This window comes from Tupaia chinensis, unplaced genomic scaffold, assembly GCF_000334495.1.
Source record: "Tupaia chinensis unplaced genomic scaffold, TupChi_1.0 Scaffold000270_1, whole genome shotgun sequence".
Classification (NCBI taxonomy): Eukaryota; Metazoa; Chordata; class Mammalia; order Scandentia; family Tupaiidae; genus Tupaia; species Tupaia belangeri.
In genome coordinates, this window is record NW_006159750.1 from 5,016,398 (window position 1) to 5,033,091 (window position 16,694).

Sequence of the window (16,694 nt, forward strand, 5' to 3'; positions counted from 1 at the left end):
CGCCTGCCAGGGCGACCGGCAGGTGAGCGGCAGAGGCGCGCGTGGTCCCTGCCCCACCCGCGCGGAGCGAAGGAGGATGCGGTTGTCAAGGCGACGTGGGTCGGAGGAGGGGAAGAGGACGAGGGAGGAGGAAGGATGGGCGGCCTGGGCGTAGCGGCGGGGAGGTGACTGAAGTGAGCCCAGCCCCTTGCATCCTCCCCTGTGTACCTCCCTCGCCTTTTATTCCGCCTTCTGCCGACCGAAGCCTCAGACGCAGCACCTGAGCCGTTACTGCCGCTCGCCCGGGCCACCGCTGCGCCCGGCCACAGCCACCATCCCTCTGCCAGAGGCAGGGGAAGAACTGAGAGGTGCACTCCCCGGCTTCTGCCGCTGCTGCTCTGGGCTGCTGCCACCTTCCAGGTGACCCAGGGAACCGGAGCTGAGCTTCACGCCTGCAAAGAGGTACTGTGCTCTCCCCGACCCGACCTCGCTTCCGTCGGGAAAAATCTTGGATTTAGGCGAAGACCTTGGGGACCCAGGTACAGCCAGTTTCAGAGGCCATGGAGTTTAGGTTTCTCTGGAGAGGAGACGTGAAGGGAGGGAAGGGACCAAACCGGCGTCCTGGGGAGGCCAGCCCACCAGACGGCCAGTCTGATAGACCGTCGGGCAGCTGGGGGCGCTGAGCTCAGCGAGAAAGGTCCCAGCCCAGAAGTGACCTGGCCGCCTAGACTCAGAAGGAGGGCATGAAAAGACGAGCTGTTTTTCAGCGGGGGTGAAATCACCTTAAAAGTGGTTGAAAACAAAAGATTTTGTACAGACAGGCAAAATAGAAAGAGGAAAAACAGTGGTGAGTAAGAAAGGAGTTAGGAAGGCCAGAAAAAAGTAGTGGAGCAAAATAGGAATCCTCGTGGGTTTGATCACAACTTTGAAAAACGGAGCGTGAAGGGGGGAATGTCCAAGAGGAACCGTGGAGTCCCAGCAGCTCTCTTCCCGCAGTGTTAAGCATCCAGGTACCTTGCAGGTTGCTAAATGTGAATCCTCAGCGTGGCTTTGCCTCCCTCGACCCCCAGGGCACTTTGCTCCCCGCACCTGTCAGCATAAAACCGGCTTTTGTCCAGATTTTGAGTTCTCCGATGTCTGGTTCCCTGCCAGTCTCTACACGCCTTCTCTGGACTTCTGCTAACATATGTTGTCTTCTCCAGACTGTTTTTAAAATGCTGACGTGATGCAGACAATACGTAGTGAATGCCTTCTAACAGAAAATGCCTTTTGAACATTCTTTTTGGAGGGACACAAAAACATATTGGGAGTAACACAACTCAATAGTGTCTGTATGATTGAAATAACAATACTTGGTTGTGCTCTGAGGGACTTTTTTTTTTTTCGTTAGCCATACGGCAGAGCAGCAAGAAAATATTTACAACTATAGTGAGGAAGGCAAAACAAATGTTCTGCTAGCTCTGGGAAAGGTGAAAGACTTCATATTACGTCAAGAATCTAGCACTGTAAAAGTCATCGCAAATGTCAAGCTTGGCTAAGGGTTTGAGAAGGTAAAATATTTTCGTAAGTTGTCAGTATTAACTGATCAGCAACTGACAACACCGTTCCATCCACAACCATTATGAAGGTGTTCGAAGCACTAGACTGTTTACAGCATAGCAGATCATGAAGAAGCAGAGGATATTTTCGAGTGATTTATTCGTCTTCTGTGTGTGCGTGTGCAGTTTAAACTCTTTATGTAGTTTGACTTTGAAGACTCGTAAATAGGACATAAATGATCTCAGTCAGTAGGACTTTTGGTGTCTTTTTTTAGTCTCAACCAGCTGTGTTTCCACCCAGCCCTTTTATGACCTTTTATTTAATTATTTATTTACCTATTTATTTGTTGTGATTTTCAAGTCACTGGGTCCTGGACTCGAACTGCATTGGCCATGTGGGAAATTCATTGCCTTAACCACTGCACCACCTGTTGCCGCCCCCCCCCCCATTTCTTTCTTTATGACCTTTTTAAAAAAGGCTGGAAACAAGATGATCTTATCAGTGACCATGATTCACTGGCTTTGGTCGCCTGTGGTCTAACCAACCAAAACAATGAGTCCAAACGAGCCCATCTGCCTCAGAATCAAACATGAGAGTCTCCTGATGGAAAGGTAAGAATCTTACTATTCAACTGCTAATTCTTGTTGAGGTCTTTGTCAGCTCTGGAAAATATGAGACATTTAAAAAAAAATAGGGACCAGCAGTTGGCATAATGGTTATGTCACTGGACTCCCATGTAGTTGACCGTGGTTTGAGTCCTGGACCCAGGGGCTTAAATTCATGTCGGACACATGTGCGTGCGAGCCCAAGATCCTGAGAAGAGAATGGAGGAGAGGGGATTGTGGTGTGGCCATCCTCCCTGGGGGGGTGGGGGGGTGATTTCTCACGTTCTGTCTCTCTATCTATCTCTCTCTGTCTTTCTGGGGAGTGCGAGTGCACATGCCCTATGGCAAAAACTTCTCCAAAAAAATAAAAAAAAAACATTTCCTGGGGCTGGCAGATGGCCTGGTAGTTGAGGGCACTGGACTCCCACAAGGCTGACCACAGTTCAGCCCTGGACCTGGCGGCTTGCTTTCTCACTCTCTCACTCTCGCTCTCGCTCTCGCTCTTGCTCTCGCTCTCAGTCTCTCCCTGTCCCTCTTTGGTCAAGTTAAAATAAATAATTAAATAAAGTTAAATAAAATAATTCTTAAAAAAAAGGAAATTAAACATTTCCTATCATCTTGGTTTGGAGATAGAAAAGAATATTAATACTTGAGAATGCTAACTTGTGTACAAATTTTGCCCTGAGTCCTATTATATGACCAATATTTGACTAAGCAAAAGATCTTGCCACAAAGCCAACCTAAGCTTAGGGATGTGGAAAGCCGTGGAACTCAGCACACCTGGTTCTAGCCTTGTTACTTACCTCGCAGTTTCTGGATCTGTAGAATGGGTGTTACAATAACACTTACCTCAGAAAGGGTTGCTTTGAGAATTGAAAGGGAAATACGTATAAAACAGAAAACAGAGTTACTTACCTCCCTCCCGGTTCGGCTTCTTTATCATTAGATCCACACCCCTCGACAGGTTGAACACGGCAGAGGAGGTGTGCTCATTGGCCACAGGCCTCAGCACTCCTGTTTACACTCTCCTTGAGCAAACAGTGTCTGCTGAACACCCTGAACTCCAAAACAATAAGGAAGAGAATAAACCCATTATTATAATATTTTTCGTTTGGCAATATGAACTGCTCCAACAAGTTTGGGGGCTTCCAACCCCAAATGATGAAAAAAATCAAGGTAGATCAGCCCTTCTCTGTTTTTTTTTTGGAGAGGTCTTTGCTATAGGGCACATGCGCTTGCCAGACAGACAGAGAGAGACAGAGAGACAGAAAGCAAGAAATCACCCGCCAGGGGGGATGGCCATGCCGCAATCCCTTCTCCTCCGTTCTCCTCTTGGGATCTTGGGCATGCATGCACATGAGCCCAGCATGAGTTTAAGCCACCGGGTCCGGGACACGAACCGTGGCCGACTACATGGGAGTCCAGCGACATAGCCATTACGCTAACTGCTGGTCCCATCTTCCCTCTCTTTCTAACAACCTCTATATCTCCACTCCTGCATTATTCACGAGCTAAACTTAAGCTACTGTCTATATGTCATTATTTAATTTTCCTCCAACCAACATGTTTAAGCACCCATGAAATGTCAGGAGGATGTAGTAAACACTTACATGTGTTACCTAACTTAATGCAATCCTCCCCAACAGCCTTGCAAGATATGCATTACCATCCCCATTGTACAGAACAGGAGTGTGAGGCTGTCAGAAACTAACTAGCTGCTCAAGATAGCAGTCTTACTATAGAGTCATCACTCATTCGACAAACTTTATTCTAATCCAAGTCTGCCAGATTCCTAAATCTCTTGGGCTTTTCAATATAAAACTGGGAAGTCCCTTTGGGGGCAATTAGCACTGGAGTCTCAGGACAGGGCAGATGGCATTCAAGACAGTTTTCTGCTCCTCTCTCATTTGATTCAGATGCACTGTGCTATGGGAAACGCGCCTTTGGCTCTCAGTCAGCACTCAGCCTGGGCTAGCACGGGGCTGAAGAAATGATTCGTGAAGACAAGCATCATACGGAATGTTTAGTTGCGCTGCTGACCCTGATTACTGTAAAATTGTGAAAGGAACGCCAAGCCCCTGCACACAGGCGGCAGTCCCAAACTCCCAGTGCTCTGACACCTCAGTTTAGCCCTTAAGCTCTCTACTTCCTGATTAGATCCAGGGGGATGCCTCAGCTTTCACAAACAAAGCTGCAACAGCACTGCTGTCATCAGGGTCAGCTTTGGCCTGGTCAGAGGCCTGCCATTAACACTCAACCTAGATGCACAAGAAACTCATGAGATTAAAAACAGAGAAGGGCTGGGACCAGCAGTTAGCGTAATGGCTATGTCACTGGACTCCCACGTATTCAACCAGGTGGCTTAAACTCATGCCGGGCGTGTGTGTGTGCGTGCCCAAGATCCCGAGAGGAGAATGGAGGAGACGGGATTGCGGCGGGGCCGCCCCCCTGGGGGGTGATTTCTCGCTTTCTGTCTCTCTGTCTCTCTCTGCCTATCTGGCGAGCACATGCGCCCTATAGCAAAAACCTCTAAAAAAAAAAAAAAGGAAGAGAGGGAAGAAAACTTACTTTTCAGTTGGCTCTTGACCTACTTCTGGAATAATCAGTAGCATTTGAATGGACATAGATGGAAGAATACTGTTTTCTTGATTGGGGAGGAGCCTGAGGAAAGGTCCCTAAATAGAAAATGCAGACGACCTCGGTATTGCTAGAAGACCAGTTGGCAGAAATGTGGAGTAGTGTGGGGTAAGACAGGTGATAAGCCTGGAATGTGGAATAGGCATGGGTTAGTCAGAGGGGCTTGAACAGCTGTACAGTGGTAAAATGCAACACTCTGTGAGGCTGATGCACATGGGAACGTTCTGGGTTCATGTCCAGAGACCTCCCTGACCTCTCTAGGTGCCCATGGTCCAGGAAAGGCTGAAGCTGGGTAGGATCGAACTGTCAAGACCCTGCTGGGTGCTTGCCTTTCTATCTTCCTCTCCCTTTGTCTCTGTTGCTCATGAAATAAAGAAAGAAAGAAGAAAGAAAGAAAGAAAGAAAGAAAGAAAGAAAGAAAGAAAGAAAGAAAGAAAGAAAGAAAAAGGAAGAAAGAAAGTTAGAAGCTAAGTGGGGAATCCCTGAAGAATTCCTGGCAGAGAGAGCTCAGAGTAGATTTGCATGAATATAAACCTAACATGGCTGAGAGAAGCTGAAAGGTGAGAGCAGGCAGATGGGGGAGGGGACCAGTTTAGAAGATGTTAAAGGTCAAGAAGGAGGTTCACGAAGGAACTTCACTGACATGGCCTGACATGGTGGCAGTGGGATGAATGGGCAGGCATTGATATGAAAAACGTGTTGAAGGTAGAGGTTAGAGGATTTGAGACCTGACTGAAGGTGTAGAATGATGGTGAGGGGTGAGCTGAGGACTTCTGTTGAGATTTTGGAGTGGAAGAATGGTTGGAGTTAGTAGTTGAAATGCAGGAAGGACAGCTTTAGGGAGCAGAGTGATTCCTTCTTAGTTCTGGCTTCCCTGGGATTGCAAAGAGCCTTTGGCATGTTACTTCACTGTATGATCATAGTTTTGAGATTTTTCTATTTCCTCCCAAGTTTGGTTCTAACATGTCATTTGAGATTTGAACCGTATTTCCAGGGTAGATTTAGAAAACATTCAGGATCCCTGAGTTTTCAGAAAAAACTTCATGATGTATAAGATTATTCTTTAAGAGTTATTTATTTAATTGTATTTATCATTTTATTTTAAAAATTTGACCAGAGAAGGACAGAGAGAAGAAAGGGAAAGTGAGAAAGCAAGTTACTAGGTCTGGGACTCAAACCACAGTTGGCCATGTGGGAGTCCAGCATCCCAACCACCATGCCACCTGCCAGGTCTGACCATATAAGGTGTAAAATTACTCCACCAAGGTTGGATGTTGAAAACACTCTGTTATATTTCATGAGGAGAGACAATGGAAGGTCTCTACTTATCGTAGAGTACTTACCGGGTAGCAAGAACAGGTATGCCGTTCTTGTTTGGTATCAACGTGGGCTGAAGACTAATACATTCTTGGGACTGAAGACATTTAAGAAGTCATTTTGGGGGCCAGCAGGTGGCATGGTGGTTGGGGGTGCTGGACTCCCACATGGCCAACTATGATTCAGGTCCCGAACCTGGTGGCTTGCTTTCAAACTTCACCTCCTTCTCTCTCTCTCTCTCTCTCTTTCTGGTCAAATTTAAATAAATAAAAAATAAATCAAGTTTAACAAAATAATAATAAAATAATTCTTTTTAAAAAAAGGAAGTTATTTTGGGAGCTGACAGATGATGTGGTAGTTAAGGCACTGGACTCCGACCATGGTTTGAGTCCTGGACCAGGCGGCTTGCTTTCTCACTTTCTCTCTCTCTGTCTCGTGAGTGTTTTTGACCTATACTAAGTCAAATCAATCAACCAGTCAATAATTCTTTTTTAAAAAGTTATTTTATGTATTCTCATATCTCAAGGTAAGCATATACTAAAGCCAAATCAGACTGATAGGTATCTGACTTATTTCTTGTTTGTTTGTTTTGTTTTAGAGAGATTTTTGCTATAGGGCACGTGTGCTCACCAGAGAGACAGAGACAGAGACAGACAGAGAGCGAAAAATCACCCCCAGGGGAATGGCCACACTGCAATCCCTTCTCTTTTCGGGATTTTGGGCACTTGTACACATGCACCTGGTGTGAGTTTTAAACCAAGTCCAGGGCTCAAACCATGGTCGACTACATGGAAGTCCAGCAATGTAACCATTACACTATCTGCTGATCTCTTGACTTATGTTTTTATTTTTAAAAAACCTTAAAAAATATAAAAGTGGTACATTTAATTGGCAGACTAATTGGAAGATATAAGTAAATAAAAAGAAGATAATAAAAATCACCTATAATCACACTATTCAAACTACCATTTTTTTAGGTATACACTTGTGAGAGAAATGCAGAACAGTGATACAAAATGTGGGGCCTGGATAAAATGGGGTGGGCTGGGTTCAACTTCTAGCTTCTCCACTCAGTAATATGACCTTGAGAATTTAATCTCCTGGGACCAACAGTTAGCGTAATGGCCATGTCACTGGACTCCCATGTAGTTGACTGTGGTTCAAGTCCTAGACCCGGTGGCTTAAACTCATGCTGGGCGTGCCTGTGTGCATGCCCAAGATCCTGAGAGGAGAATGGAGGAGAAGGGATTACGGCATGGCCATCCCCCCTAGGGGGGTGATTTCTCGCTTTCTATCTCTCTTGTCCCTCTCTTTCTGGCGAGCACACGCGCCTTATAGCAAGAACCTCTCCAAAAATAATATATAATAATAATCTCCTCATGCTTCATTGTCTTCATTTTTAAAAAAGATTCCTTTGCCATAGGGCATGTGAGCTCGTCAAAGAGAGAGGGGGAAAGTGAGAAATCATCCCCCAGGGGGCATGGCCATACTGCAATCCCTTCTCCATTCTCCTCTTGAGATTTTGGACACACGTGCACAAATGTCCAGCATGCTTTTCAAGCTGCCAGGTCTAGGATTCAAATCATATAGTCAGCCACATGGAATCTGGCGCCTTAACCACCATGCCACCTGCTAGCCTAGTTCTTCCACTTTTTTTTTTTTTTAAAGTGTATTTCTTTCTTCCACGAGTGAGAGATAGAGCACCCCAATAGCTCTTGACACTGCACTCCACCCGCAGCTTCGGTCAGTTCCAGATTATGGGCACTTGCGTGCTGAAGTACTCAGGAAGGACTCTGGTCACAAACCAAGAACCTTCCCACGTGGGTAAGTCTCACAGAGCTTCATGTTTTACTGCTGCACCAATACCGGTCCCCAGTTTCTTCATCTGTAAAATTGGAATAGTAATAGAGCCCACTTACTTAGGATAATATGACAATTAAGTGAGTTAATATATGCAATGTGCTTACGAATGGTTCCTGACACATAGTAGTACTCAATAAATATCAGCTATTAGAATTAGATTTTTAGTGGAAGTACAATTAACATTGTCTCATCGTAGTAAAAATTCATTCAGAATTTAAGATGGGCCAATCAATGGTGTCGTGGTAAGGCAGCTGGATCCCACATGACCAACTACACAATTAGAGTCCTGAACCTGGTGGCTTGGAAAACATGCCGTGTGTGTGTGTGTGTGTGTGTGTGTGTGTGTGTGTGCCAAAAATCCCTAGGGGACAGTGGAGGAGAAGGATGTCAGTGTGGCCTTCCCTCCCACTCTGGGACATGTTTTCTTACTTTCTACCTCTTTCTCTCTGTCTCTGTTCAGCGAGTTCATGCTCCCTATAGCAAATAAAAAACAAAAATAAAAACAAAACAAGCAAAAAAAACAACGAAACTTAAAGATGATAGAAATGAGTTGAACTGGAAAGGGAAGAGTAGATGTGAAAGATAGTCTGAGAGAAAGTTGACAAAACAGCAGTTGGGGCCATCCCTGTGGCCTGGTGAATAAGGGAGCTGGATCCCACATGGCTGGCCACAGTCTGAATTCCGTATGTGACTCACAGGGAACTCCTGGCCTGAAGGTAAATGCTGTGCAAGTCTGGCGCCTGTAGTTGAAGCCTACCTTACCTTAGGCAAGATATTCACCTCTCGTAGCCTCTTCCTTTTCATCTGGAAAATGGGGATAATTTAATTCTCGCCTTTAATGGCATTGCTGGGAGGATTAAGCATAGTAAATGCTTGAGAAGTGTTTTGCAAAATGCATTATATGAATAGCTCAATAAATGTACTTATTACTATTTTACGATCTGCTTTTACAAAATTTAAGAACATCGTCCTAAGTCGTTACATGCTCTTGTATGATGTCATCTTGGTGATGAACTGGCTGAACTACCCTGGCTAATCTCTGCTGTTAACCCTTTCCCTTGGACCGTCTGCCCTAAATTCATCCCTTCTGACCTTTCAAGAGGTCAGCAATTCTTCCCTCTCTCTGGAGTCATTAATTTTTTTAAAAAAAGAATTATTTAAATTTATTTATTTTTTTGCTATAGGGCGCGTGTGCTCGCCAGACAGACAGAGAGAGACAGAGATAGAAAGCGAGAAATCACCCCCCAGGGGGGATGGCCATGCCGCAATCCCTTCTCCTCCATTCTCCTCTCGGGATCTTGGGCACACACGCACACGCGCCCGGCATGAGTTTTAAGCCACCGGGTCCAGGACACGAACCGCGGTCGACTATGTGGGAGTCCAGCAACATAGCTATTACACTAACTGCTGGTCCCAACTTTATTTATTTTAATTTGACCAGAGAGGGGCAGAGCACATATGCTTGAGAGTGAAAGTGAGAAAAAGCAAGCTGCCAGGTCTGGGACTCAAACCACAGTAGGCCATATGGGAGTCCAGTGCCCTCAACCCACCACGCCACCTGCCAGCCTCAAGGAGTCATCACATTTTTTGCCTCTGTTGAATTGTTCCCTTAGGATCTCACCAAGCATCATAGCTTTCAATGTCACCTGCATGTCGGTGACTCCCAAATGTTTACTTCCAGGCTGGACTTCGAGACTGGTACATCTAGCATCCACGAGCTCTCTGCTGTACATATGCGATCGACAGCTCTAGTTTACCATGTCCAAACACCTAATCTCCTCACCACCTCCAAACTCGTGTCTCCTAAAATCGCCCCCATCTCAGCTAATAGCAACTCCATTCCTCCCGCTGCTCAGGCCCCAAATCCTTTCTCCTCTTTTCCTTCTACTCCCTAAAATTTAAATTCATCAGAAAACATTATTACCATTGAAATATATTCAGAATTTGGCCAGTGGAGGAATTCTTACTCCTCCTCTGCCATCCATCCTTGTCCAAACTACCATCACTTCTTACCCAGAAGGTTGCAAAAGCCTCCTACCTGGTTTTTTTGCTTGCACCTTGCCCAGTTATTGTCTAGTACTCAGGCAGAGTAAACATACTGAAAAGGAGACAGATGAACCAGCCCGTGCCATGGTAGTTAAGGTGGCTGGGTTCCACATGGTCAACCCTGCAGTTAGATCAGACCTGGCTGCTTGAGAAACATGCTGAGAGCATGCGTGTGCATGCCCAAAGTACTCAAAGGAGGAGAGATGGAAGAGAAGGGATTGTGCACGACTGTTCCCCATCAGAGGGGGCGCTTTCTCACTTTCTCCCTCTCTTTCTGTCTGTCTCTCTCTGATGAGTGCATATACTCTGTGGCAAAAAAAAAAAAAAAAGACAAATTCTGTCCTCCCCTGCTCAAAACCTTCCAAAGACTTCTTATTTCAGAAACCTTCTAACAGGCCCTACACAGGAACAACCTCTCCCCTCCTCTCCAGCTGCACTGGTCTCCTTGCTATTTCTCAGACCCTGGGGGCAATGTGCCGAATCAGGCTCTTGGCAATTGTATTTCTCTGCCTGGGTGGTTTTTCCTCGAGACCTGTGGCTTATTTCCCGGTACTCTTCAGGTTTGTATGGAAATGTCACCCCATTCTCTGTCCCATCTTCTGTTTTGTTTTCTTCAGCATGCCTGTTATTCCCCAGCACACCCCATACTTTTCTTATCTCTATCTTTTCCCACCAATATGGAAACTCCTTAAAGCATGTTTTTTGTCTAATGCTGTATCTCCAGCACTGAAACTAGTATTGGGCACATTGGGAGTTCTCAATAAATGAATGAAATGTTACAGATACATAGCATTCCACTGATGGAATTTATTTAACTGATCTCATATTGTTGATCATGTAAGTTGCTATTATAAACAATGCTAAGATGAGCCTCTTTTTGCAAATACCTTTCAGCACATTTGACATTTCTTCCTCGGACTACATTCCCAGTAGTGGAATTGCTGGTTAAAAAAATAAGATCATTTTTGGACTTCTCATATCCGTTTCAAATTTGTCTTCCAAAAGCCTTTTTAAAATTGGTTTATTCTCTTAGTAATGTACGAAAGATTTTCTTCCCCTACCATAATCTTTTCTAGGACCAGCAGGTAGCATGGTGGCTAAGGCACTGGACTCCCATATGGCTGACGGTGGTTTGAGTCCCAGAACTGGTGGCTTGAAAACCACACCAGGCATATGTATGTGCATGCCCAAAATCCCAGGCGAGCAATGAGAAGGGAAGGTGGCATGGCCATCCATAGGGTGATGACTTCTCACTTTCTCTCTCTCTCTGTCCATCTCTCTGGCAAGCACACATGCCCTGTAGCAAACTAAAAAACAGCAACACAAAGAGAGTGCAATATCCACATAGAATGGGTCCTCACCAGATACCAGATATGTGCCAGCAGCTGCCTTGATCCTGGCCTTCCCTGCCTCCAGAACTGTGAGAATAACTTTCTGTCATTTATAAATTACCCAGTCTAAAAGTATTTTATTATAGAACAGCCAGAACAGATTAGGTCAGTCATTTTAGCCCCCAACATACTCAGTTAGGGCCTCACTGTGGGACTACTCTCCTCCATAAATTATGTCATTTCCTTAGACTTCTTTGGGAGGGGTCATGTTTTCCTGGAGTTTTATAGTTTTCCTCAGGTTTTTTTTGGGGGGGAGGAGAGCTTTTCGCTATAGGGTGTGTGCGCTCGCCAGACAGACAGAGAGAGACAGAGAGACTGCAAGCGAGAAATCACCCCCCACGGGGAATGGTCACGCCGCAATCCCTTCTCCTCCATTCTCCTCTCGGGATCTTGGGCACACATGCACATGCACCCGGCGTGAGTTTTAAGCCACCGGGTCCGGGACACGAACCGTGGTCGACTGCGTGGGAGTCCAGCGACATAGCCATTACGCTAGCTGCTGGTTCCTGTTTTCCTCAGTTTTCAGTGATTTGTAATCTGATGTGTTCCAGGTTGGATAGGTTTTCTTCTATTTTGGAAACTAGACAGATATATTCATCTCAGGTCACTCATTAAATAGACTGTGGGTGAAAGTGACTTCCAGGGGTTGGCTTCTGGAAACTGGTAGCTTCTTAAGGCCTCAAGGTATCATCTTAGGGTCACTAGAAGTGTCACTAGATATGAGAAAACTATTGCTCTCCACCTGAGAAGAGTCTTCGTTATTGTAACGGCTCTCAATGGCACCCCATGGAGATATCTAACCCCTCCCCCATATGCAGATTTGGTGGATTAAGTTACACTTTAGGAGAGTTTCTCTCTTTTTTAAAAGAATTAGTTAATTAATTAATTATCTTCATTATTATTTTTATAATTTGATGAGAGAGAGAGAAAGTGAGAAAGGAAGCCACCAGGTGCAGTACTCAAACCATGGTCAGCCATGTGGGAGTCCAGCACCTTAACGACTACACCACCTGCCAGATCCAGGAGAGTTTCTCTTTACATCTGGATGAATCCTAAAAAGAGGGACCTAATGCTGCCTTATCCACTGTGGAAACTAACTTTTGAGAAAATGATATGAGAACTAGCTAGTCCTATGAAATTTAGATAATTTCTGTAAATAATGATCTTGTTCATACTCCAGTGATCCAATAGTGGAGGCCTTATTTGCCTTCATACTCTCTCTTAAAGGAGATTTTAAACTAGAGAACCTTAGATTCTTAGTCCAGATGTGGCTTCTCCTGCTCAGATAACCTTTCAATTTAAAAGAAAAGAAGAAAGGTAGAAAGTAAAGAAAAGAAAGAAAGAAAACAGATCTGTATCAGTTAGTTTTTGCTATGTAACAAACAACTCTCAGACTTAGTGACTTAAAATAGTAACCTTTGTTTATCCTTAATTCTATAGTTTGCTGAGTAGTTCTTCTGGTCTGGGGCAGCATGGTTAATCTCTGCTGGGTTCCTTCATGGAACTGTGGTCAGTTGGTAGGTTATAATCTGGATAATCTAGGACAGACTCACCCAGGTAACCGACAATTAACAGGTTATTGATGGGTACCCATCTGTTCTGTTACACATGGCTTCTCATCCTCCTAATTTATGTGATAGTCTCAGAGCTCCAAGTAAGAGAGCAAGCCTCAATATACGAGCTCTTTTCAAGCTTCTGCCTATGTCATGATTGCTAATGTCCTGTTGGCCAAAGCAAGTCACATGGTCACAATGTGAAATAGATTCCACTTTCCGATAGGAGATCCTGAAAAGTTACACTGGAAGGGGCAAACATTTAAGAGTGGAGAAATTTGTTATCATTTTTACAGTATACCATAGTATACCACTATTAAAAGAGTTGAGGGATTAGCAGTTGGCATAATGGCTATGTCAGTGGACTTCCATGTAGTTGACCACAGTTCGAGTCCTGGACCTGGCTTAAACTAACGCAGGGTGCGTGTGCATGCGTGCCCCAAGATCCTGAGAGGAGAACGGAGGAGAAGGGACTGTGGTGTGGCCATCCTCCCCAGGGGGTGATTTCTCGCTTTCTGGCGAGTGCATGTGCCCTATAGCAAGAACCTCTCATAAATAAAGCAGAGTTGATATGAATAACTAACCACTCTAATTGACTTATAAATTTGGTTAAGTACTATAAAAGTGAAGGACATGAGAGACGGTTACGAGGAGACCTAATTTACAATATACCACTAGACCTATCCTCTAAGCATCTTGCCGGAAAGACAACATCTAGTTATGTTAAATCACTGTGACTATTGGTTTACATCATTGCTTCAAGAATGTAGCAAAAAATCTACTACAGTAGTAAAATAGCTTACTCCAGACAAAGCACACTAACTGTTGGTTTTTGAATGAGCCTGGACTCCAAACCTTCCTGTTCCTTTTTGGCTTGAATATTATTTTTAAATACTTATTATTTTTATGACAATGATATTTTCTTATTCTAATACCTTGAGAAATATAAAATTTAAAAAGACATGAAACTTACCCAAATTTCATATCTGAAAGCATTTTGTTGTAAACATTATATCTCTTCAAACATCTTTCTGTATTTATAGGCTTTCTATAATTCTATATATAGACAGAAATATATAGATATCCGTAAATGAATCATACCAGACATTTGCTCAATTGTCACTTAGTTGCTTCCTTAAATTAGGTTCCTAGAAGTGGAGATTTCTTTTTCTTTTTTAAAGAACTATTTTATTGGGGACCAGTGGTTGATGTGGTGGTTAAGGGGCTAGACACTCCCACATGGCCGACCACAGTTTGAGTCCTGGACTCTCTCTCTCTCTCTCTGTGTCTCTCTTTGATCAAATTAAAAATAAATGAATTAATAAATAAAGTTAAATAAAATAATTCAACTTTATTTATTTTAATTTGACCAGAGAGGGACAGAGCAAGAGAGAGAGAGAAAGAGGAAAAGTGAGAAAGCAAGCTGCAGGTACGGCACTTGAACCTCAGTCAGCCATGTGGGAGTCCAAGACCTCCAACCACCATGCCACCTGCTGATCCAAAACAGGGCTTTCTTGAGCAATGGATTAGTATTCTTTTATATTGCGCTATATTATTCGATTTCTCTTTTGGAGAAGTTACACTGATTATACTTCCCATTAGCCTGCACACCCTCACCTTTGCTCATAACCTTGGCAATGTTATCAATTCTTTAAAACTTTGATAAGTCAATAGGTAACACACACACTTGCGCACGCGCACACACACATGCCACTCATGTCTCTTTTCATTCTTGCTTGGCCCATAGCTGAGAAACCCCATGTGTTTTTAAAAATACCCCACTAGAGCTCCCAAATCACCTCAGAGCATTTCCAGAAGTTATTACTGCAACCAAGAGAGATTTTTTGGCTCTTCAAACTCCCTCTTTTGCTTCCCTTTGTCTAGTCTCTCTCTCTCTTTGAATTAATTTATTTAACTTTATTTATTTAAATTTGACCAGACATGCACACACACACACACACACACACACACACACACACACACACACACAGAGAGAGAGAGAGAGAGAGAGAGAGAGAGAGAGAGAAAGTGAGAAAGCAAGCCTCCAGGTCTGAGACTTGAACCTGTGGTCTGCCATGAGGGAGTCCAGCGTCCTTAGCCACCACGCCATCTGCCAGCCCTTCTAGTCTCTTTTTAAACCCACACCAGCTTGATTATACAACCTAGCACATATGAGAGAACTAAGAACTCATCTACATACATACAAGCACACCCAGCAAACCAGCAACACCATTATAGCCACACAACACTCCTGAGCAGTGTGTTCTCACTGTGATAAATATGCTCACCCATCCGATGCCAAAGAATAGACATGGGGACCAGCAGATGGCATAATGGCTACATTGCTGGACTTCCACATGGCTGACTGGTTCGAATCCCGGAACCAGCAGCTTCAAACTCACACTGGACACGTGTGCGTGTGTGCCCAAAATCCCAAGAGGGGAATGGAGGAGAGTGGATTGTGGTGTGACCATCCTCCTCGTGGGGAGGGGGATTTCCTGCTTTCTGTCTGTCTCTGGTAAGTGCACACACCCTTAAGGAAAAATCCCTCTTAAGAACAAAAGAAAGAATAGACACGGAGGCACAAGGTGTACCGCAAAGTAAGACTTTAATGGCCATCTTGCAAGATCTGGTGTCTGATGGTTACAACAAGCCAGAAATGGTTACAACAAGCGATTTATTCCCTAGTGCAAGGTCACTCCCCAGCTCCTCACTGGCTGGTACTGTGGGTGTACGATCTTCCCGCACACAGCCCAAGACCTGTGATTCTCCTATTAGACATTTATATACCCTTCCCTATCTTCTCTGTCGGAAAAGAGTAGGCTCAGGACAAGTCCTCAAGGCCTGCCCAATGTCCTGAGGAGGGAGAGGAACCAAGCAGTAAAAGAGAAAACAGGGCTGGTGACCGGCCACTATCTTGAGAAGTCATTTCTCAAGGGCCACCTTCTGTTTTTGGGTTTCATCTGTTCAGGAACTTTCTGGGAATGTGTACTTTCTGGGGTTGTCATATCTGCAACGTAAGCAGCTACTCTGGAAAATGAATCACTTAGGCTATTTTCTTACACTACCAGTTTTTGTTTTCAGGAGGAAAGGATCTAACATATTCCACAGCAACAGTATAAAAATCCCCGTCCCTCACGCTCGCTTTTCCAGATCCCTTCTCAGTTGCTCCCCGCCCCCACCCTTCACCACTGCGTGGCAGTGAGGAGGAGGGGGCAGGAAGCCATGCCATGCTCAGGGGGCGGTACAAGGCCAGCGGGGCTGAACCACACAATCTTACACCTGTAAATTGGAAAAGTACAGCCCCGTTTTGCGGGTTTTGAAACTATTAAAGGAGGATGTGAGATTATTTTTTAATTACTAGAGGGCATGTGTGCTTACCAGAGAGAGAGAGAGAGAGAGAGAGAGAGCGAGAAATCACCCCCCAGGAGGGATGGCCATGCCACAAACCCTTCTCCTCCATTCTCCTCTTGGGATCTTGGGCACGCACGCACACGCGCCTGGCGTGAGTTTAAGCCACCAGGTCCGGGACTCGAAACGCGGTCAACTATATGGAATCCAGTGACATAGCCATTACGCTAACTGCTGGTCCCCATTTACTTCTTAATTATGAATGTAGTAGCTGCTTATGTAGTAATTCACATTTATTAGATGCTCTCAGCGACCTGTATTAACTCATTTTACCCCTGTAATAAATCGATGAGAGCCGTCTCTGTTAATACCCCACCCCGACTCCACCCCTCCTCATTTCCTCTTTTCATTCC

At 44.6% G+C, this 16,694-nt stretch overlaps 1 protein-coding gene across 2 annotated transcripts in view; it reads left to right on the top strand.

The window, feature by feature from the left end:
- ELAPOR1 (endosome-lysosome associated apoptosis and autophagy regulator 1) overlaps positions 1-16,694 on the top strand; it is a 102,700-nt gene that overhangs the window by 1,680 nt on the left and 84,326 nt on the right. For both annotated transcript variants that reach the window (XR_334686.3, XM_006149516.3), the window contains exon 2: positions 292-441. Coding sequence is in view for 1 of the 2 variants with exons in the window: in XM_006149516.3 (XP_006149578.1) it covers positions 292-441 (150 nt within the window). In the remaining variant the exon portion in view is untranslated. The remainder of the gene's footprint in view (positions 1-291; positions 442-16,694) is intronic.